At 43.0% G+C, this 21,467-nt stretch overlaps 1 protein-coding gene across 1 annotated transcript in view; it reads right to left on the bottom strand.

Annotated features, from left to right (window-relative positions):
- The window catches only part of LOC127045933 (meiosis-specific coiled-coil domain-containing protein MEIOC-like), a 32,674-nt gene extending 12,706 nt beyond the window's left edge, over window positions 1–19,968 (bottom strand). The window contains exons 1-3 of the mRNA XM_050942828.1: window positions 19,860–19,968; window positions 13,035–13,166; window positions 2,236–2,402 (exon numbers count right to left, since the gene is read on the bottom strand). Coding sequence (XP_050798785.1) covers window positions 2,236–2,402; window positions 13,035–13,166; window positions 19,860–19,895 — 335 coding nt within the window. The 5' untranslated portion in view covers window positions 19,896–19,968. The remainder of the gene's footprint in view (window positions 1–2,235; window positions 2,403–13,034; window positions 13,167–19,859) is intronic.
- Window positions 19,969–21,467: the final 1,499 nt, after the last annotated feature.

Genomic DNA, 21,467 nt, shown 5'->3' with positions numbered 1-21,467 from the left:
ATATACTGGCCAGATTTGACCAGGGTAGGACAGTACTGTTCCGGTGTCCAAGGCTGGGAAGCTGGTGGTTAGAGAGCTTATGTGTAACTGCAGCTGGGTGTGTCCCTACCTGTGTGAAATACTGGTGGAAGTGTAGAATCGGGAGCGGGTCTGCAGCTTGCCACAGCAGCACAGTTTGAGAGCGAATCCAGGCTGCTGGGTACTCAGTGGGTACCCCAGTTCCAGGTGGCACCCAGGGGGAACCAGTCACAGTACCTATTCTTTCTTAGGCTTCCTATTTCTGATGTAGTGAGTTATAAATACTAAAATGAGACATTTATATTGAAAATGCAAATGTCATCATGGATATCAAGGGCCAATAAATTACTGTGGTAGTCAGCCTTAAACAACCCCAAAGTAAGAATGCATGTCATAGCCAGCATCTGGGATAGAAAAGAAAGAACACAGGGGAAGAGAGAGAGAGAGGTCTGAATTTATATAACTTCTCTAATTGTTAGCAGTTGCCTATATATTTCTAAAGCTACCATAAAGATACACTAGATATTTCAACAGATGCACATATTTATCTTAAGATGACTAAGATAAATGTGAGATAGCATGAGAGTGCTCATTTAAATGTCCGGTATATAAGGGGAAAGGAAATAGAACCAGGTAATAGGAATGTGAAAGAAAATGGGAGTAGACAAAAGAAGAGGTAACACAGGGCCAGGCTAGTATAATAGCAGGCAGCTGCAACAACTGTTTCATAAGCTTACTGAAAGATTAGATGGGAGAAGTAGCCCAGGCCTAGGAGTGAGGGCTCAGAGTGCAGATTGGTGCGTCCATTAAAACTTTAATTTAATAGCTAACATGATTCCTGTCTCTGGATACTTAATACAGGCTGCCCACCTTAATGGGAGAGAAAGTGAATCCAATCTCCACATGGCTTACCTGAACACCCTCTATTTCGGAATTGGCCAATGGGAGGTGGGGGCGGTGCCTGTGGGCGAGAGCCTAGGAGCCACTTGTGCGCATCTGCCTAGGAACCAGACCTGCTGCTGGCCACTTCCAGGGTGCAGTGCGGTCCATGGTGCCAGGACAGGCAGGAAGCCTACCTCTGCATCCCTGCTGTGCCGCTGACCAGGAGCCGCCCGCAGTAAGCCTGCGCCCCAACCCCCTGCCCCAGCCCTGAGCTGCCCCGCCACAAACCTGGAGCTCTCTCCTGCACCCCAAACCCCTCATCCCTGGCCCCACGCCAGAGCCTGCACCCCAGCCCAGAGCTCTGACACCCTCCCACACCCTAACCCCCTGCCCCAGCCCACACCCTGAACCCCTCATTCCCGACCCCACCCCACAGCCTTCACCCTTGCACCCCAACCCTGAGCTCCTCCCACACCCCAAACCCCTCATCCCCAGCTCCGTTGGGTCACGGGCATCAACAATTTTCTTTAACTGGGTTGCAAGAAAAAAAGTTTGAAAACCACTGGTCTAGGCAGACTAGACCAGTGGTTTTCAACCTTTCCAGACTACTGTACCCCTTTCAGGAGTCCGATTCGTCTTGTTTATCCCTAGTTTCACTTCACTTAAAAACTACCTGCTTACAAAATCAGACATAAAAATACAAAAAAAAAAGTGTCACAGCACACTATTACTGAAAAATTGCTTACTTTCTAATTTTTTCTGTATGAAATTTTAGTTTGTATGGACTTTTTATGTAGCCTGTCGTAAAGCTAGGCAAATATCTAGATGAGTTGCTGTACCCCCTGGAAGACCTCTGCATTAGTCTCAGAAAGCTGGTGAATGCATACTTATGTTACCAGTGGTGGTGAAGTTCCACACACACGTCCCCAAACCTCCATTCGTTTGTACTGTTCAGTAACAAGAGGAAGAAACTAGCATTCACTGTGCCTCTTCTGTTACAAAAAACAGCTCCCTCTGTCACCAAAAAGGGTCATAATGACGTGATGTAAAAAGGAGGCCTTTTCAAAAGGTAATTTTTTGTCATTATATAAAGATCAAGATTTATCTGATACTTGACTTTCCCATTTTGTTCCATAATAAGGAATTTTTATGTCACATACTTTAAAAGTATAGCCATGATTTCCACAGTCAATTCAGGTGATTTATTGCCCATGAGTTTCTGTAGTTATCCCATAACTTCTTCCTTACAATACTTAGAAACCAAACCCTCACACTACTGCCCAATTAAACTTTCAGCCTTCCAGAAAACAGCATAAGATTATACTTATTTAATACCGTTTTTTTGTGCAGTCTTGTAAAGAAGTTGCTGTGCTGGTTTCATCTCCAGACACAGACCAATTAGTATATAACCGGGATGATTCCAGAGGTGGTGGTGTACTTGTGATCCCTCCTAACAACGGGGAGAATAACTGAGTGTCCATTTTTTGTTTCTTGCCGTTTACCTGAATTGAAAAGAGAGTGAACAGTTTTACAATGTGAGGAGTTTATGTAAGTGAACAATAAAGGGCACCTCTTTTGAAAAAAAGGACGTTTGTTTTTTAAAAGAGGTAATATTTTTTCTTTCTGAAAACTTTGTTTCTGCAAATCCATACATATGATTTTTTTAAAAAAATCATATGTGTTATTTAAATCAGAGTTTTCTTTTTTAAAATAAACCTACTAAAAATAAATCTGAAATTGTGACAACTTATGCTAAGGCCTAAACTTAGTATAATCTATCAAAATAAATTAACTAAAGTTATTAAATTAATTCAAACAGTACATGTTTATGCTGAAATTTTAAAGAAAGTCAAACCACTGAACTCATGGAATTCACTGTGTGAAGCACCTGGAAGTGCATTCATTGAAGTGTTAACCAGATTTTGATAACAGTAGCCTCTTACACAGCTGCAGAGAGAATATTTTCTTTATTTCAGTTTATTCAACTAGTTTGTTAAATGACTACATTGAAAGTTGAGAAATGGATTCACATTTTTAAAAAAAAAAAAAAAAAGCAGGAAAACTTATTTTCCTTTTCCAGTCTACGCATAGAAATTAGGTGAGAAAGGATGAGAGCTACTGTTTCTAAAATCTAATGGAAATGGAAACCAGAAACAATCAGTTCAATTAACTAATTACAGATAATACTTCCTTTGTATATCAAATCAGGTTTAAACGCACAATGTTTTGATAAACTTACATTTTAAAAAATATGCAGCACATTTAAAGTAGCTTGCTTTAACCAAAACAATTTTAAAATGCTGTTTTGGGCATTGTATTTCAATTCCAGTTTCCATTCTAATGCAGCTTGACACAAATCACAAGTAAAAATAAGCATGGGGCATGCCACAACCCTTCAGCTGGCTCCAAAATACTCTCAGTGATTGGCATGGCCAAACAGACTTGGGAAACTGGATGCAGAATATCAAATAATTTGAGAGAACTTTCCTGAATGACTTTGAGGAGTGTATCTAAGGTCTCCGCCATCCTTTTAAGGAGGTCCTGACAGGCCTTGACATTAGGCCGCGGAAGGAGCAGATGGTGCTATAGCCTTATATGGTGATGAAAATAAACTAGCCAAAGGAATGGGTTGGCCCCTCATTGTCATCCATGAGGTTCCTGTTCAACTTCCTGGACGAACTCCAGTTAGAGAGTTGTGCTATCTTAGATGGTTCTTTCGGAAGAGGTGATCGATTCTCAGACCTGAATCTAGATGAACAAGGAGCAGGAAAATGTTGGATTCCATACTAACCTACATTCCATACAGGAAAGTCAGATAATGCCACAGGACATAAAGGTGCCTGAAACCTGTCAGAAGTATGGGATCTATGACAAGGACTTCTTCTTAGGTCTCTTTCAGGAACCAGTCTAGGAGAATAAGGAGAAAAATCTACAAGAAGCACTTCTACAGTCATAAGATACAGACTAGCAGAACTCCATCCAGGATGGTACATATATCTGAGGGGTTGTAACAGACTGTGGAGATCTAGACACTAGTTACTGAAAAATAGATTTTGATACCACAGATAACTGCCTCAGGGAGATTCTTTCATAATCGATACCTTTGGTTTCCATACCAGAAGGGAACTGAATCCAGTAAATATTGGAAAATATCAAAGGCAGGAGATTCCAGTATTGGAGTGATCACTATGTTCCCAGAGGTTGTAAAGGCAGCCTGCATTGAGACAGGAATTAGGACCAAAGTGGATGAGCTCCGTGGTACCAATGTGGATGTCTCAGTAGATGAGGTCTTCTTATTAAGGTGTGGTACTGAAGAATCTGTGGCAGATGGCACCAATGGCATTAGTACTGAAGAAGTGGTATCGGTCACTGAGAACTGTTAACACAGTACCAAGTGGAAGAAGGGCTTCCCTAGTCCCTGAAGACTCACGGTGTTGATTGGATTTGGAAGGAATGAGTTTGGAGACATCAGAGCAATGAGTCTTAGACCTTTTCTTAGCTGGTGCCAGGGACGGTGATCAGTGCCAAACACCATCTGAAGATCTCTGCTCCTTCCTACCTTGGACAGGAGTCAGACTGACTGACCCGAAGAGGACTGTAGAAAAGGCTCAGCATGTTTTTGAAAAGCATGAGGTCTCTTAGAGCAGTAGGCATGCTAGCCACCATAAGTAGCATCTCTGGTAGCTGAAGCCCTAGCAGCAACCAGCTTTATAACAGCAGATTGCTTCTGATGAGGGACTTCAAATTTGGGAAAACTCCTCACTGACCTTTCCATCAGAAACATTTTTCAATGGGTATCACTAGCTCCCTTCATGCATGTAGAAAAGGATTTGCAAACTGAACATTTGTCCATAATATGCAGTTTCCCTAAACAAAAAAAAAAAGACACTTAGTATGTCCATTATTTGCAGGCACAGGTGATTCACAGGCAGTGCAGATTTTAAAGTCTAAAGACAGTGTCAGCCATCAGATTTGCACCTCAATACCAGGAGAGACTCAAACAAAAAATAAATGTTGCCTTTTTTCAGGGGGCCACTGGGCACTAAATAAAATGTATAGGCTACAAAGAACAGTTGTCAACTCATTAAGTAACTATTCTAAACAACCTATGAAATTACAGGGAAGTAGAAGGACACCATGTAGCTCTGTCTTGCTTCCATGAGCAGCAAGAAGAAATTGAATGGCAGCTGGGGCTGCTCCACTCTTTATATCCTTGGGAAGGGCATGAGGGAGCACAGGATGCATGAGCAGCCCCAATGAATACAGCTGGATAAAAGATTCTGGGCTTGCACACATGGGGTACACACACCTACAGTGGGATCCATAAATGTTTTAAGAACTTTTTGATAAGGTTTTTTGAGAAGGCTCAGGGTATACTTCCTATATGAGAAAGGAGCTAAAATAAATTACTGTTGTTGACTGGCTGACCTCCTGCTAAGTTAATCATTTTAATGATGCTGAGATTTCAGCTGTACTGTTCCTGTGTGTCAGAGTGCCTAAAGCCCTGGATAGGCATCTTTTTAGTTATCATTTAAATCAAAATAAATAAAAAGCCAGTCTTCATTCCACTGTCTTTGAGGTATTGCTAGAACACTCCTCAACCCACAGGTGTTGCTATCTGTTCAGCTGCTTTGAATCTCTCTCTCTGTGTTACTCAAGTATCCAGATCACTAAAGCCCTCCTTGTTGCAAGACCTAGGCATGAGTTTGATTTGGTGGTAACCACCATACCTTTTTCTCAGTAGGCTTCTCTTCGTCACTGTGACCCAATGAGATAGAAGTGGCTTGGCAGAAAAGGCACTTAACCTGAGTGGACTGGACATTTTGATGTTATAGGGCACTTTAATAAAGAAAAAAAATGGTTACTAACTTATCTCAAAGAGCAACAGTTACGAAGTGTTGCTCATGTCCACTCCAGGCTAGGTATGTGCACGCTACATGCACAGTTGCTGGATATTTTTCCCTTAGTGGTATCCGTAGGGCCAGTCCAAGCACCCTCTGGAGCCCTGTGAACATGCACTGGTATAAGGGACACTGCCGGCTCCACACTCTCTCAGTTCCTTCTTGCGGGTAACGTCAACAAGAGGGTAGGAAAGTGGGTCAGGGAATGGACATGAACAACACATCTGAAAGAACAACTGTTATGAAAAATTAAGAACCACTTCTTCTTCTTCAAGCGCTTGCTTATGTCAATTCCAGGCTAGGTGACTCACAAGCAGTATCCTCTGAGGTGGGCTCCAAGGTCATGTATGTTCTGATTGCAACACTGCTCTACTGAAACTAGCATTGTCACGGACCTGTTAGGTGATGGCACAGTGGGATGCAAAGGTCTGAATAGATGACCACATCGCAGCCCTGCAGCTATCCTGGATTGCTATCTGTGTGAGGAATGCTGCTGATAAAGACTGGGATCTTGTAAAATGAGCCATCACGATAGCCGGTGGTGGGACGTTCGCCAGCTCATAGGAAGCCCAGATGCAGGCAGTTATCCAGGACAATATTCTTTGGGATGACACTGGTAGACCTTTCATCTTGTTCAGCACAGCCACGAAAAGCTGTGTAGACTTGCAGAAAGGCTTAGTTCGTTCAATATAGAAGGCCAAGGCCTATCTAACATTTAAAGTATGTAGCTGACATTCCACAGCAGTGCTGTGAGGCTTCGGAAATAAAACAGGCAGAAGAATGTCCTGGTTGTTATGAACTGCAATACCACCTTTGGAAAGAAGGCGAAGTGGGGGCGCAGTTGGACGCTGTCTTTGAAGAACACTGTGTATAGTATATGGGGGTTCTGATGTCAAGGTTTTGATTTTGGAGACCCTTCTGGCCGAGGTAATCACCACTAGGAAGGCAACCTTCCACAAGGGGAGTAGGCGAGAACAAGAAGCTAACAGCTCAAAGGGGAGACCTGTGAACCTTGACAGGACCAGGTTTAAGTCTCATGGGGGAATCGGGGCACAAACCTGTGGGCAGACCTTTCTAAACCCTTGAGGACCCTGATCGTCATCTCATGGGAGAAGACTGATTTGCCCTGGACCAGAGGATGGAAGGCTGAGATGGCTGCCAAGTGAACCTTGACTGAAGACAGTCAGACCCTGGTGCTTCAGGTGGAGCAAACAGTCCCAAGATGGACTGCAGTGAGGGCTGAGAGAGAAAGATTCCACTCAGAGGCCCACAAGTGAAACGCTTCCCCTCAGCCAAGTAGATAGCCCTGATGGAGTGTTTCCCGCTACCTAGCAAGATTGCTGGACCTGCTCCGGAGCATGCCCAGTCCTCGGAGTTTAGCCACACAGAACCCACACCATCAGGTGTAGGGAGACAAGGTCGGGTGAAGCAACAGGCCTTGGTCCTGTGAAATCAAGTCCGGACGTCATGGGAACTCTAACTCTAACTCTACCGAGAGGTCCAGAAGTGTGCCAAACCAATGCGTGGCCATGCCGGAGTTATCAAGATAACCTTTGCCTTGTCCCTCTTGAGCTTTAGAAGGACCTTGTGAACCAAGGGAATCGGTAGAAAGGCAAACAGCAGCCTGCCCGTCCACGAGAGCAGGAAGGCATCGGACAGAGAGCCCTGGCTGAGCTCATGCACCGAGCAGAACCTGCGGCATTTCCTGTTCTGTCTGGTGGCAAACAGGTACACCTGGAGAGCCCCCACTTCTGGAAGATAGCATTGACTACCTCTGGGTGAAGGGACCACTCAGGATGAATGGAAAAGGACCCGATGAGTTGATCTGTCAATGCATTCTGTTCTTCGGGAAGGTGTGCTGCCTCGAGACGGATGGTATGGTTCACACAGAAGTCCCATAGACAGAGGACCTCCTGACACAGGCCTGAGGAGCAAGCTCCCCCTTGCCTGTTGATATAAAATAATCAAGGCCGTGCTGTCCATTGAGACCTGCACAACCTTGCCTGACAGCTGTGGAAAAAACACCTGGCAGGCCAAATGTATTGCTCCAAGTTTAGCTCTTCCTGGGACCAGAGCCCTTTGATTCTGAGATTGCCATGGCGGGCTCCCCACCCCAGTTCTGATGCATCCATAATCAAGGTCTCTGATGGATACAGGGCAGCAAAGGGCACCCATTTCATCACCGAACATGGATCTACCCACTAAGTCAGAGATGCTAAGACAGTTGATGGGATCATGAGAACTGAGTCCAAGTGGTGTCTGCCTGGGGAGTAGATCGATGCCAGCCACATCTGTAGGGGTCTGAGGTGTAACCTCGCATATTGCACCATGTAAGTACATACTGCTATGTGACCTAACAGTCTGAGGCATACCTGGGCACTCATAAGTGGGTGAGCTGTGACACGGGTGATTAGATCTGACATAGTTCAGAACCGGGCTTCTGCTATGAAGGCCCTGGCCTGGGTAGAGTCGAGCACTGCCCCTATAAGCTCTATTCTTTGCTCTGGGACTAGTGTTAATTTCTGTTTGCTTACCAACAGGTTCAACGCCTGACAGGTGGCCCATACTATGGCAACGCTGTGCTGAACCTTAGCTCACAAATGGCCTTTGATCTGCCAATTATTGAAGTATGGGTAGCTTCGTACACCTCGACGTCCCAGGTAAGCTGCAACCATCACCATATACTTTGTAAAGACCTGTGGGGAAGCTGACAGGCTGAAGGGGAATGCAGTGAACTGGTAGTGGCATTGGCCCACCACAAACTGAAGAAATCTTCTGTGTTCATGAAAGATGGAAATGTGGAAATAAACGTCCTTGAGATCAAGGGCAGCATACCACTCTCCCGGATTCAGAGAGGGAATGATAGAGGCCAGGAAGACCATGCGGAACCTCAATTTCTTGAGATATTTGTTGAGGCAACACAGGTCCAGGATGGGACGCAGGCCCCCCTTGGCCTTCGGGATTACGAAATACCAGGAGCAGAACCCCTTCCCTCTCAATTCTCGAGGAACTTCCTCTACTGTTATGTACTGTAGCATGTTACGTGAGACCTTCAAGTGCAGAAGGGAAACAGGTGGTCCAAAAACAAAAAGGGGGATGGATCTTGACTGAAGTCTGGTATGCTGTCCTCAGGCATACCCTCAAAAGGCCTGCCTGGACTCACCAGGGTATCTAATTGAGCCTGACTGGGAGGCAGAGATGGAAGGTAGGGCCTGACGACGCCTGTAGCCCTTCTCTTTCTTCTTATAGGAATCATGTCTGGGAGGCCGTGGGGGATGCGAATACAAGTACTCAAACCTGGTGGCCAGTATATAGTACTTCTTTTCTACCCATTTTGAGGTAAGAGGCAGAGAGGAAGGGGTCTGCCATAGAGCCCTGCCCCTGACTGGTCCCACAACCCCCTCACTGATCAGAAGGGCCACTCTGGAGAGAGCCGCTGCAGCCAAGATATCTATCACATGGTGAGTGGATTCCTTCAGCTCCTCTATCTCCAAGTTTGTGGCGACCCTCTTTAGGAGCTCCTGATGTGTCTTAAAATCATCTGGCGGGAGCAGGATGAATAACCCTACTACCACCTCCAGTTGGTCACTTCCATGACCTCAGAGCTAGGGTAGGTGCCAGAGGACAAAGTAGTGGCTTGCCTACACGACTGAGTACGACCATTGGGAATGGTGTCCCGGTACCAGGGGAAACCCCCACAGGTTCCAATACTACCACTGCATGGGTTAGCGTCCTGATGGCCAGGTGGCTGCTAAGAGGCCAGTACTGAAGTCTGGTGCGTCCGACAGGTACCGGTACTTCTTTTGGCAAGATGAAGGACTCCACCTTGGACTCCAACGATGAGTCTTTTTCCAAAGATCATGGGGGGGCCATGTCCGGTTCCATCTCCAGGTAGTGCCTGGGAAGCAGTGACCAATGTCGGGTTGGGGACTGTTGTGGGTGGGGGGGGGGGCATGCAGGGCTTCCCCCTGGAATGTGCCGCTACCGTTGGTGCTGAGAAGGAGCTCTCCACCCTTTGCACCCTTCTGTCCCTGATAGCCCTGACAGGCATGGGACCTTGGGGAGTGGGCGGTATCAGGAGGGACAATAAGTCTTTTGCAGCCTGGAAGGCCTCTGGAGTTGAGGGGGCCCGCCAGCACAAGGTACCACAACCACTCCCAGGAGTGGGAGAAGGGTCCCAAACTGGGATCGACGCAGCTCTGGGGAAGACAAGTGGCCTGGCACAGGTCTCACTACATCCACTGCTCCCCTCTCGTCTCTCTTCGGTGCCAGGGAGCACCCTCTTTCAACAAGTTGTTTCTTGTGCTTCCTACTTGGCACCAGGGATGGAGAATGGTGCCAAAAAGAGCCCAGTGCTGGAGGTGCACTTTGCACACAGGTTGAAGTACATGGCACCAATTCGGCCGGTCTGAGGGCTGCTTCCATTAGCAGAGCGTTCAGGTAAATGTCTCTGTCTTTCAAAGTCCTTAGTCTGAAGCCCCTGCAGATTCCACACTTCTCCTTAAAGTGAGCTTCTCCGAGGCACTTCAGATAGGCTTGGTGCAGGATGAGCATGGCTTGAAGCCCGGGGCATGCCCAGTCCCTGGGACAATGTCCCTCTAAGACTGGAATAACTATCTATACTAAGACTGGTAACTAAACTTACTCACTACAAAAATTATATATACTAGATCTGAGTCCAAAGCACTGTTAGGAAAGCCTTGCAAAGCAAGAAGGCATTCCAGCCAATTGGCACAGTTCATAAGAAGGAACTGAGAGGGTATGGAGCTGGCGGCACCTCTTATACCGGTGTATGTGCACAGGGCTCCAAGGGGCGCTAGGGCCAGCGCTATGGATACCACTAAGGGGAAAATGGATGCAATCCCTAACCCCACTGACTTCAGTGGGGCCATGATTTCACCCAATCTCTCTTATTAGCTAGCAGGGGGAACAAACCTCTCCTTCCCCCAAAAAACAAGCTCTCTTATCCTACCCAGCTGAAAAAGGAAATGCAATAACAATGCACTCTGGTGGAATACATTCTTTCTCAATGCACACCACAACGAACATTCAGCTCATTTTTAACAAGCTGTAAATACTGGGACATAATAAGAATTCTGTCCTTGGCATCACAATCAGGCCATGCATGTTTAAGGAGTCAATTTGCTTGACCATTAAGAGCCACATCCTACTCTCAGATGTGCAATCACAGTTGAAGACTGAGGCGGGTCTACACTGGGGGGGGGGGCGGGGTTTGATGTAAGATATGCAACTTCAGCTGAAGTCGACGTATCTTATTTTGACTTACCTCCCGTCCTCACAGCGCAGGATCGACGGCCGCGGCTCCCCCGTCAACTCCGCTTCTGCCTCTCGCCCTGGTGGAGTTCCGGAGTTGATGGGGAGTGCGTTCAGGGATCGATTTATCGCATCTAGATGCGACGTGATAAATCGATCCCCGACAGATCGATCGCTACTCACCGATCTGGGGGGTAGTGTGGATGTACCCTAACAGCAGCCTTCTGGTTTTGAGACAATAGCAGCTGCTAGCACAACAGAGATGGCCTCTCAAACACAGTGGGAGAGTAAGAGAACCCTGCTCTTTCTGAATCCCATTAATATTGTGGCAAAAAGGATTGTTAGCAGTTATGCAGAGTATCCAGACTCTGCCTACCCTCTGCTGACTTAGAGGACATTGCTGCACTATATAATGGGAGAGAAGAGTAAAAAGAAACAGTTAATGGGGGTTGGGTGTCCTCACACATAAAGGTGCAGAAAACTATGTTGGCTATTTTAACAGATATAAATCTCAAAAATTCAGGTTTTTTTTTAGCATTATATAAGTAACAAATGAAAATAGAGATTACTACTAAATTTCTTCACTTCACTCAAACAATTTGAAATAGTGGCTTCTGTTGCTTGAACTGCATTAAACCTGCCCTGTAATAGGACACAAAAGTGCCAAAACACCTTTTGTTGGCTAAATTCAGTATAGAAACCCAGTAGAGTCACCTATCCTAAAAAGCAGGTATTCCAACTTGTAACGGATTTGTACCCAGAGAGTTTTTTTATTCACAGGTATCTTGGATGCTATTTTTAACAATACTGGGTACAAACTTTCAGAGGAGTGTGATTTTAAGTTGATTATGTTCCTTTTCAGTTTCTAGCTCAAACGACTAAGGCAACCATTTTAATGTTATCTGAATGTAAAACAAAGGTGTGCTGCCTTTTTTAATCTGCAGAAAAAGAGTTCTAATACCTCTGTGGCCGCTGCTAACTTTCCCAGCCTGGAGCACACTAAAAATGGTTAGAGTTCCCTCAGTGTTTACTGCTATTAACCCTAAGGGACAGCAGTGAAATTCACAAGAACTGTATCACTTTTACTCTACTGGCACTTGAAAAACTGACCAGAAGTAGAGGTAAATAACAGAACTATTTACTGGTCAGGAGGACCCCAAACTTAAACTAGGGGACAAGGTATGTGAGTTGAAGAGATCCTGCCCACCACAGACAGCAGCCAGGAGGATGGTAAAGTGGTAGAGTACTGGAGACTTCCTTTCCCCACACCCACCCTTGAGGCAGCTTGAAGGTTCTGGGATGGTGGTGAAAGGAAGCAAAGAATGCTCCTTTGCAGCAGCCAGAGAATTGTGGACTTCTTGTTTATGGGAAGGCATTACATTTGTCAAACATCTACTAGCTAGAGCAAGGTAAGAAAAATAAAAATATAGACCTAACCAGATGCAGGAACATCACCTTCATAAAACACTCACCATTCTGTGATGCTCATCTTTCCTTAGCCTTTATAACCTGATTGCCATCAAGGATGCATAGTGTCTATTGTATTTATGATCTTTTTTATGTGGATAACAGTTAGCTGGGAAGTGGACTGAGAATAAATTCATTTCACTTTGCCACTGAGCATTTATCAAGTGGTAACAACTTCTTGCAACTATTTTTCAGTATATTTTGCCAAAGAAGCTCATGAGATTATCACTCATGAGATTATCATCACTAGAGTCACTTGAGGCCAGACTAGACATGGAATTCTTGATTGCTGTAGAAATCCATGATTACTCTTCTGTATAGTGATCCAAATGGAGAGACTGTAGAGATCATTTCCACCTCGAACATATAAGAAACCTAAAGACATGCCATATAGGGTTTACGTACACATTTCAGTCTGGGGGAAAAAAAAACAAAAAACCCCCAGAGAATTCCATTTCTATTCATCTAAGCAAGCAATTACTTTGGACTCACCCGTGGCTCGTAATGACTGAGAGTGGCACTTTGTTTGACCATGTCCTCGCTGTCAGAATATAAATTCTCTTTTCCCACGTTTGTTGCATTGCCAAATAAGCAGAAATTCAGAATCTTAAGCACAGGTGTACCCTAAAGATAATTAAACATGAAAAGCAAAGGTTAGCAATTTAACCGGAAACATCAGCACTTTAAGAAAAAAATAGTATATATTATTCAGAAGGCCAAAAACTGAAACAACATTAGTTGAGTAAATAAGGTTCAGGCAAAATGACAGTCCAAGCCTTGAAAAATCCACTAGTCCAGCACAAACTGAAAAATTTCCCTGACAATTGCCATAACTTCCTGCAGAATTTACAATTTCATTAAAAAGAAAAGGATACCTTCCAAATGCAAACAGAAGTTAGTAAGGCAGCACACTGGTTTCAGTTTTCAGGCAGACATTCCCAGTGTCTCCCTGGCTTCTCAGAGCTTCTGCAAGACGCAGAAGAATGAAAATTGACTAGGTTTGTCAGTTTTCACCAACGTGGTGTCAGTGATTTCAGTGTCATTCACCAACAAACAGCAAGTGGATAATAAACTGAAGTCTAATTTCAAAAGGATAAACTCAGTGATATTAGACTTCCAAGTGCTGTAATTAAATAAAGACAGCAGTCTACTGAAGAATAACTTGGGCAATATTTAAAAGCTTCACATTAGTTAGGTTTTTTACAAAACATCAACATTTGTGGGACCTAAAGGGCCACAAAAAATAGTTTAGCATTAACAATATTCCAAGAAAAAAAATGAAATCTGTATCATATGTTAGTCATAGAATCTCAGGGATGGAAGGGACCACAGGAGATCATCTAGTCCAACCCTCTTCTCAAAGCAGGACCAATCCTCCACTAAATCATCCCAGCCAGGGCTTTGTCAAACCTGACCTCAAAAAACCTCTCAGGGAAGAGATTCCACCACCTCTCTAGGTAACTCATTCCAGTACTTCACCAGCCTCCTAGTGAAAAAGTTTTTCCTAATATCCAACCTAAACCTCCCCCACTGCAACTTGAGACCATTACTCCTTGTTCAGGTACCACTGAGAACAATCTAGATCCATCCTCTTTGGAACCCCCTTTCAGGTAGTTGAAAGCAGCTATCAAATCCCCCCCTCATTCTTCTCTTCTGCAGACTAAATAATCCCAGTTCCCTCAGCCTCTCCTCATAAGTCACTTTTGAACCATTTCACAGCCAGTTTTGAACTTTCAAATGAAGATTCCCAACAAACAAGATTTCCCAGAGTGACAGTTTGGCTCTTGAAGAATGAGTTGAAAAAATTAGCATTGGCCATATGCACATTTATAAAAGATTGAGTGTAAACTCTGCAATTATCAGCAATGAATTTCAATACAATTCATAGCTCAATTTATTATAGGAGTCTTCACTGAGAAGTCCTAACAGGCTCAACCACAGAAGGTGACGATTAATTTGCCTCTATGCAGCCCCCTAGTTTAAGTTTGCATGCTTGCCATTTCTCCAGCTTCAACCGACTCTTGGGTTTGATACAGCAGAACAATGCCCACTAAAAATCCCTTGGAAAAGTGAAATTTAGGATTTATCTTCACTGACAGATTTTTGTTTAAAGCAGGATAACAAATGTGCAATAGTTATCGCACTGAAAAATCCTAAGTGAAGAAAGGTCATTTGTAGTGTTTATGCCAATGTAACTAGGCAATGTCAGCACTATAACTCAGATGGTGGTTGACCTTGCCTACTGTCTCTTAAGCTAAAACTAAAGTCTTGTCTACATTTGAAAGTTAATTTGGATTAAGGTAGGGTGTGAATTTACAGTGCAACAGCTGTTCAACTAACCAGAATGAGTGTCTACACATGGAGTTATTCATGGAAGTTAATCAGGAACAGATGAGTTTTAACAAGAGCCATTAAAAGTTTGTTAGCCTATTCTAAAGGCTGATTCATTCAAGCTTTTAAATTAAGGCCATGTCTACATTATAGATCTTACAGCGGCACAGCTATACTGATACAGCTGCACCACCGTAATGTTTTCCGTATAGCCACTCTACATCGAAGGGAGACAGCTCTCCCATCGACATAATTAAACCACCCCTAACGGGAGAGAGCATCTCCCACCAACATAGCACTGTCCACATTGGTGCTTCTGTCAGTGTAATTTTTCCAGTTATACAGACACAGTGCTAGTGCAGACACAGGAAATGATAGAAAAGTGAAAGGTTTCAAAAGATGTTTCTTCTCTCCACACTTTTCTTACATACAGATCATTAAGAGAATAATAGTTATTTTATAATCATTTTCTTTTGACTAATTTTATTCCATTTCAATTCCTCTGTTGATTGGTATTTTAGATATACCCAAAACAAATAATTTACTGAAGCATTCTCTCCATTAAACTGCCTCCCACAGTTCCCAGTGTGGGCAAAGAAGTTGTCCCATAACACCCTGTAAATGGGAACACAGAGCCATGTAGCAAGTTGTGGTGCTAGCAGTCTTGAGATATGCTCCCAGATAAATGTATTGTCTGCCATGGCCAGATACAGCACAAGTGTGGACACAAGGAGTGACAGCATAATATGTGTGGGTGCACTCTCATGGGTTAGGTTACCACTGGTTAATTAACCTGTGATATCTTCACTGCATGTCTACCACAGGGTAAGCAAAGACCTTACTGATCTGTTAAATAACGTGTATAGGATCAGTATGGTCAGCTATTTGCACATTCATCTGTGTGTAGAAATAGACTTACTGAAAAAGACCCAACGGTTCATCTAATATATCACTACTTGTATCACATTGTATTATACTGGATATTTCACAGGAATACAAAAGAAACAATAATACATCTGACCAAGTATGCAATTATAAAGTGAGGAGGAGTAAGCATTCTATGGCAAGCAGTTTATGTCCTAGAACAGGAGGCAACTGGGGAGCATTTCAAATCATTGGGGTACTCCGTGACGCCACATATGTAAGTAGGTGTCCAAGTAAAAGTTAAAGTCTATGACAGCTGTTTGAAAAGATTATGGAACCACCTTTGCGTCCTAGCCAACATTGCCTCTCTCAGTAGAATAGATTTTCCAATGACCACAGATTTCTCTGAGCTGTTGCTGAGCACTTAATGGCTAATATGCATGCACACTCATTGCACTAGTAGTAAATAATTCACTGTTTGAAATGGATTTTGGGATACCTTAAGTATAGAAGGTGCCTCCAGTATAGCTTTGACAGAAGCAAATGCTTCAGTTACAAGAAAAATGACAGCTTGCATTTTGTTTGACTAATTTTTAAAAATTCATGTTTCTCACAAAGCACCTTTAATAGTATCCCCTGAATTATTTTAAATTTCTTTTAAAAAATTTTTAATTAAGTGTTTATCTTCATCTGCTATTGTTTAGAAGGATTTCTCCCATTCCCATCCACACTTCTGCTACTAGTTCTGGTTCTTCAGTAGCAGCAACATTGAGGCAAAGTCTCTTAACTTAAAAAAAATTCTTGGATTTACAGTCATGAGAGACAAACCTCCTTCTTTTGCCCTCTGCCCAATTACATCTGCTCTCCAGTCGCATGGAGAGGATAGGGGCCTCCTTCTCCCCTACAGCTAAGTGCCTCTTCTCTGATCTGAATGGAAGGATGGGGGAGCGTATGCCTTAGCTAGTACTAGGTGATCTCCAGACCCTTAACAGGGTTTGAGAGTGATGGATGCCCCACCAATACTTGTTCATCCCCATCTGAACACTGTATAGAAAAAATATTCACTAACTCCAAGACTCCAATTGCTTCCTCAGTCAGTACATGGGTATAGGGAGGGAAGTCATCAGTACCACACCAGGTTTTAAGTCACTCCCAAGTTCTATGCAGGGATCCAGGCAAGTACTCTCTATCCCCTACCTAAGGCATTATCCATAACTATAACAGATACGAAATTTTCCAGATAGAAGAATGATTTTCAAGTTGACAGTATCCTTTTAAGGTTGCTAAATGATTTTCATTATACCAGTTTCCCCTATCTAAAGCACAAAAAGACTCTCTTTTGGATGAAAACAATCCACGCTTTGGCTGCCACTACAGAGAACTGTAAAAATTTCACCAGTTCTGGGGCTCTGCACATCAGAATATATCTAGGCCTCCAGAGAATAGGCAATTTGAAATAAATACTTTGAGGTGACATGAGAAAGGTTGCCAGTCCTCTTACCATGCTACCTGAAGTCCAGGAGTGAAAGCCAAATTCTACAATTCAGATGTGGAAAAGCAACTGAAAAGTCTGGGGAACTCTCTTCCTTCTCAAACCAGCTACTTTGAACCTCTTTCACTCTGGAGGCCCATTCTGGGTTGCAAAGTCACAGAGCATAAAAATTTGAAAAAATGACTGGGGAACAGAGGTCTCCAATCCACACAGTGGCTAACAACACACTAGTACCTCTGAAGTATCCACTACCATAGTACTTTTCCTAATAAAGATTAAAAAATAAAAAAAAATAAATGCAAAAACATTAAGGTTGCAGATTCAAAACTCAGACAGCAAGAAATGCAAATGTTAAAGCTCTCTTGGCAACATTAATGTACGTGCAATGTGAGCAAATAAATGTGGTCATAAGAACCTTAATTTTGTTATTTCCATCTGTCAAATTCACAGCCTTATTACTTAAAATACAGTAAAATTAAACTAAATTAAAATGAAAATAGGTTACAGATAAGGGTCTTGTTTCTACACCAATTTTTTCCAATCTTTTGGAATCAGACAGGCTCCCAAATACCTTCAAGAAAAAGAATCAATCTACAAATTACACCTGTTGCCTGATACCACAAAACTTTTGCACACAAAAGTACCATTTATATAAATAGCTGTTCCGAGTTTGGAGGATCTTGCCCCTGCTTTCAAGTTCTGGAAACCAGTCTTTGTAGAATGAATTATAAATTATTTCATAATAGTATTAAAGGGACCCAAAGTGCAGAACGGTCTTGCTGACAAAGATTATTTTTCTACAGTTCGGGACTTTATAGCTCTGCTCTCTGATTATTAAAACGTAACAAGTATTCCTTACTTTCAAAAACTCTTCATGAAGCATTCATATAAAGTTGCCACATATTAGAATAGTCTGCAAAATTCAAGTTAGAAGAATCTTTTCCAAAAGGCTCTGACTCAAAATTATGGTGGGTGTCTATTCAAGAATATTTCATTTAAGGGAGGGATAGGGTAACGGACAACTTTTATTGGCCCTATCAATAGGCAAACTATAAAATTCCTAACATTCCTAAGTGGCCAAACCACTACTAAAGCATTTTATAACAGTCATTCATTGCAGGTTCTACTGAGAGGTAATGAAGCTTGATACTAGCTAACTACACTTCCTTTCACCTTTTAATTCATACCTCTCTCACAATCCATTGTCTTCTGGTACAGCAGGGAACAGGAGGGACAATTAAACACAAGTTTGGCAAAAGATCTCAACTCTGACCCACTAAAATGTCAACAAAATCAAGTCAGTTTAAGTGGGTTTCAATATTTTTATAAATCACATATTACAGATCATAAGATAACCCTTTCAAAAATATTTCTTAAAAGGGACACAGTACAAAACCAACAAACCTGCCATTTTTAAAAATGAAGGTAAAAGTGAAGTTATAGAATCATAGAATATCAGGGTTGGAAGGGACCTCAGGAGATCATCTAGTCCAACCCCTTACTCAAAGCAGGACAATCCCCAGACAGACTTTTGCCCCAGATCCCTAAATGGCCTCCTTAATGATTGAACTCACAACCCTGGGTTTAGCAAGGCAATGCTCAAACCACTAAGCTATTACCAAATATTGTTCCAAAAGTTTTATTTAAAATGAAAAAGATAATTTGAGCACTATTTAATATCCGTTAAAATTCCATTTTTTGTCCTTCAAAATATAGTCTCATGTTTAAATAGACTAACATACTTATAAAAATATGCCTAATACATTAAGAAATTGACTGGCATTGAATGTCTCAAAAGGAGCTAACTGCAACAAGCCAATGTTTGCTAACAAGTCAGAGATCTCTCCCCTCACCTGTGCCAAGATTTAAATGTACTAGGTAGCTCATTATTACATTCATATAAGGATTTATTTCTTATTTATATTAGCCTACGGTGATTAGATTCAGAAACTGCTTCCCTCCATCAGCAATTTTTGAAATTCCTACAGCAGGAAAACCCAGATGAAGGTCTCAAAGAATCACAGATTGAGGTAAACATTGTGTCATGATATTTAACAAGTAATACAAGCCATAAAATACAGAAATGAGAGGAAAAATTATCTGGCTGGAAAGTTACTAAACTGTTCAGTTAGAGTTTGATTAGAGTGAAGAGGTGAGAGATAGTGATCCCTACCTGTCCTCCCTACTAATACAGTTGTCTTTTTCCCTAGTACAATGCTTCTTTTGAATGACCAATAACATACAACTGCAGTTTGGAGTCTTGGGCTTTTGTGATAAGTGTTTATAATAACAATTTCAGTGGTGATTTACAAAGGTTGGGCACCGCCAGGCAACTAGGTTATCACAGCTTCTTCTAAGCAGGCCACCAATCTAGCTGCTTTAGAAAATATTATTCTGCAAAAATTGCTTTGTTAGACTGTATTTTCCATTCACTACAACAGCAATATTCATAGTCTCCAAACATCGCCCCTGATCTAGACAATTCACATATCACTGAATTCCAGGTGTGAGAACTTCCACCAAAATAAACCTTCACAAACGTTACCCCCAGCCGTTCCCTGAGTGCATTCCTCCCACCGACCCAAGCCACTGGAGAAGCAAAAGCAGCAGAGGTTTTAAAACATACCAACCATACGCACTACAGCACCCGCTGATCCCTGTGCCATGAAGTCTAGTGGCGCAGTCTTGTACCTTGCTGAACCTCATCCACCTCCCCTAAACACCGCTGCCATGGGACACACGCACACTACACACCTCGGTACTCCTTGCATATAGAAACTGTTGCCAGGCTATGGCCAGCGTCTCTTCTCCACCCACTGAAGCAGCACAGTACACAAACAGGGGAGAGAGGCAGGCAGGGGCTTGGTCTGTGCGCTGCGAAAAGGCCCCTAGTAGGAATTCAGAAGATAAACTAGCAGTAAGCACTCACTGCTCACGGCTTGCCCTAGACAGAGTCAGCGCCGATCTGCACCTCCTGAGAGAAACACTGGGAACTGCCTGCCCTTTGATGTCACCCACCCCACAGCCCCTTCAAATACTTTCCCCCTTTTAAATGCATCTGCTGCAGCACCAGCAGGCCCTCCTCTGTACAAGGACTTCAGCTTGCCAAGGCCCTGCTACAGGAGTAAAAGAAACACCGAGCTTACATTTTCGTTCCTCTTGCTATACAACCATTCTCAGCCCTGTCATGTGTGATGTCACTGTAGTACCAGTATGTGGAAGTACTATGGGAATTGTAGTCTTCTCCCTATTGTGTAATAGCTACAAAGTACAGGGCTCAAGGTAATGTACTGCAAATGTGAGAGCCCTGGAAACAGCCTCCTTACTACAGAGGATTATTGGAGCTGCCTGGGAGAAAAAAACTGAAATGTAAACCGATATAGGCACGGTGGAAAAGGGAGAAGCGCTGCAAAACTTAATTCTTCCTCCATTCCCCACTTGGGATGAAGCAATTTTCAGGTGATCACGTGCTTTCAACAGTGATTTAAATTGTTCACAGAACTAGGGTGACCATATAGCAAGTGTGAAAAATTGGGACAGGGGGTGGGGGGTGATAGGTGCCTATATAAAGCAAAGCCCCAAATATCAGGACTGTCCCTATAAAATCAGGACATCTGTCACCCTAGTCAGAACACATCACTCATTGGGAAAGTATTCCTAGCTGTGGAATTTAATTAGGATTTCATTTTAACTTTAATGGAGTACAATAGTTCTGATCATAAAACTTAGGGGGAGTAATTCTCTACAAAGAAGGGATTCACTGACCAAAGTGTTATGTTTGTTACAGTGAGTATGACAAAGAATAAAAAAGACTATTTCCTCCACAAAGAAGTTAGTCCAGTCAAAGATATTGCCTCACCCATGTCTCTCTGTTTCTGACACGGAGAATCATGGTTTGTGTCACCCTAGCCAGCCCACTATTGAGTAAGACTTGAACAGGTGCCTAGCATTAAAGGAGGACATTGATATAATAAGCAATGCAGAAACTTAGTGGAATGAGAATAATCAGTGGGATACGGTAATACCAGGAGACAAAATATATAGGAATGACTGGGTGGGACAGTGGCACTATGTTAAAAAAGTATAGAGTCAAATAATGTAAAAATGTTAAATGAATCAAACTGTACCATAGAATCTCTATGGATAGAAATTCCATGCTTGAATAATAAGAGTGTAGCAGTAGGAATATACTACTGACCACCTGACCAGGATGGTGATAGTGACTGTGAAATGCTAAG

The sequence above is a fragment of the Gopherus flavomarginatus genome, chromosome 2 (genome assembly GCF_025201925.1).
Source record: "Gopherus flavomarginatus isolate rGopFla2 chromosome 2, rGopFla2.mat.asm, whole genome shotgun sequence".
Classification (NCBI taxonomy): domain Eukaryota; kingdom Metazoa; phylum Chordata; order Testudines; family Testudinidae; genus Gopherus; species Gopherus flavomarginatus.
Note: the sequence above shows the minus strand (reverse complement) of the source record. Positions and strands in the feature narration are given on the sequence as shown.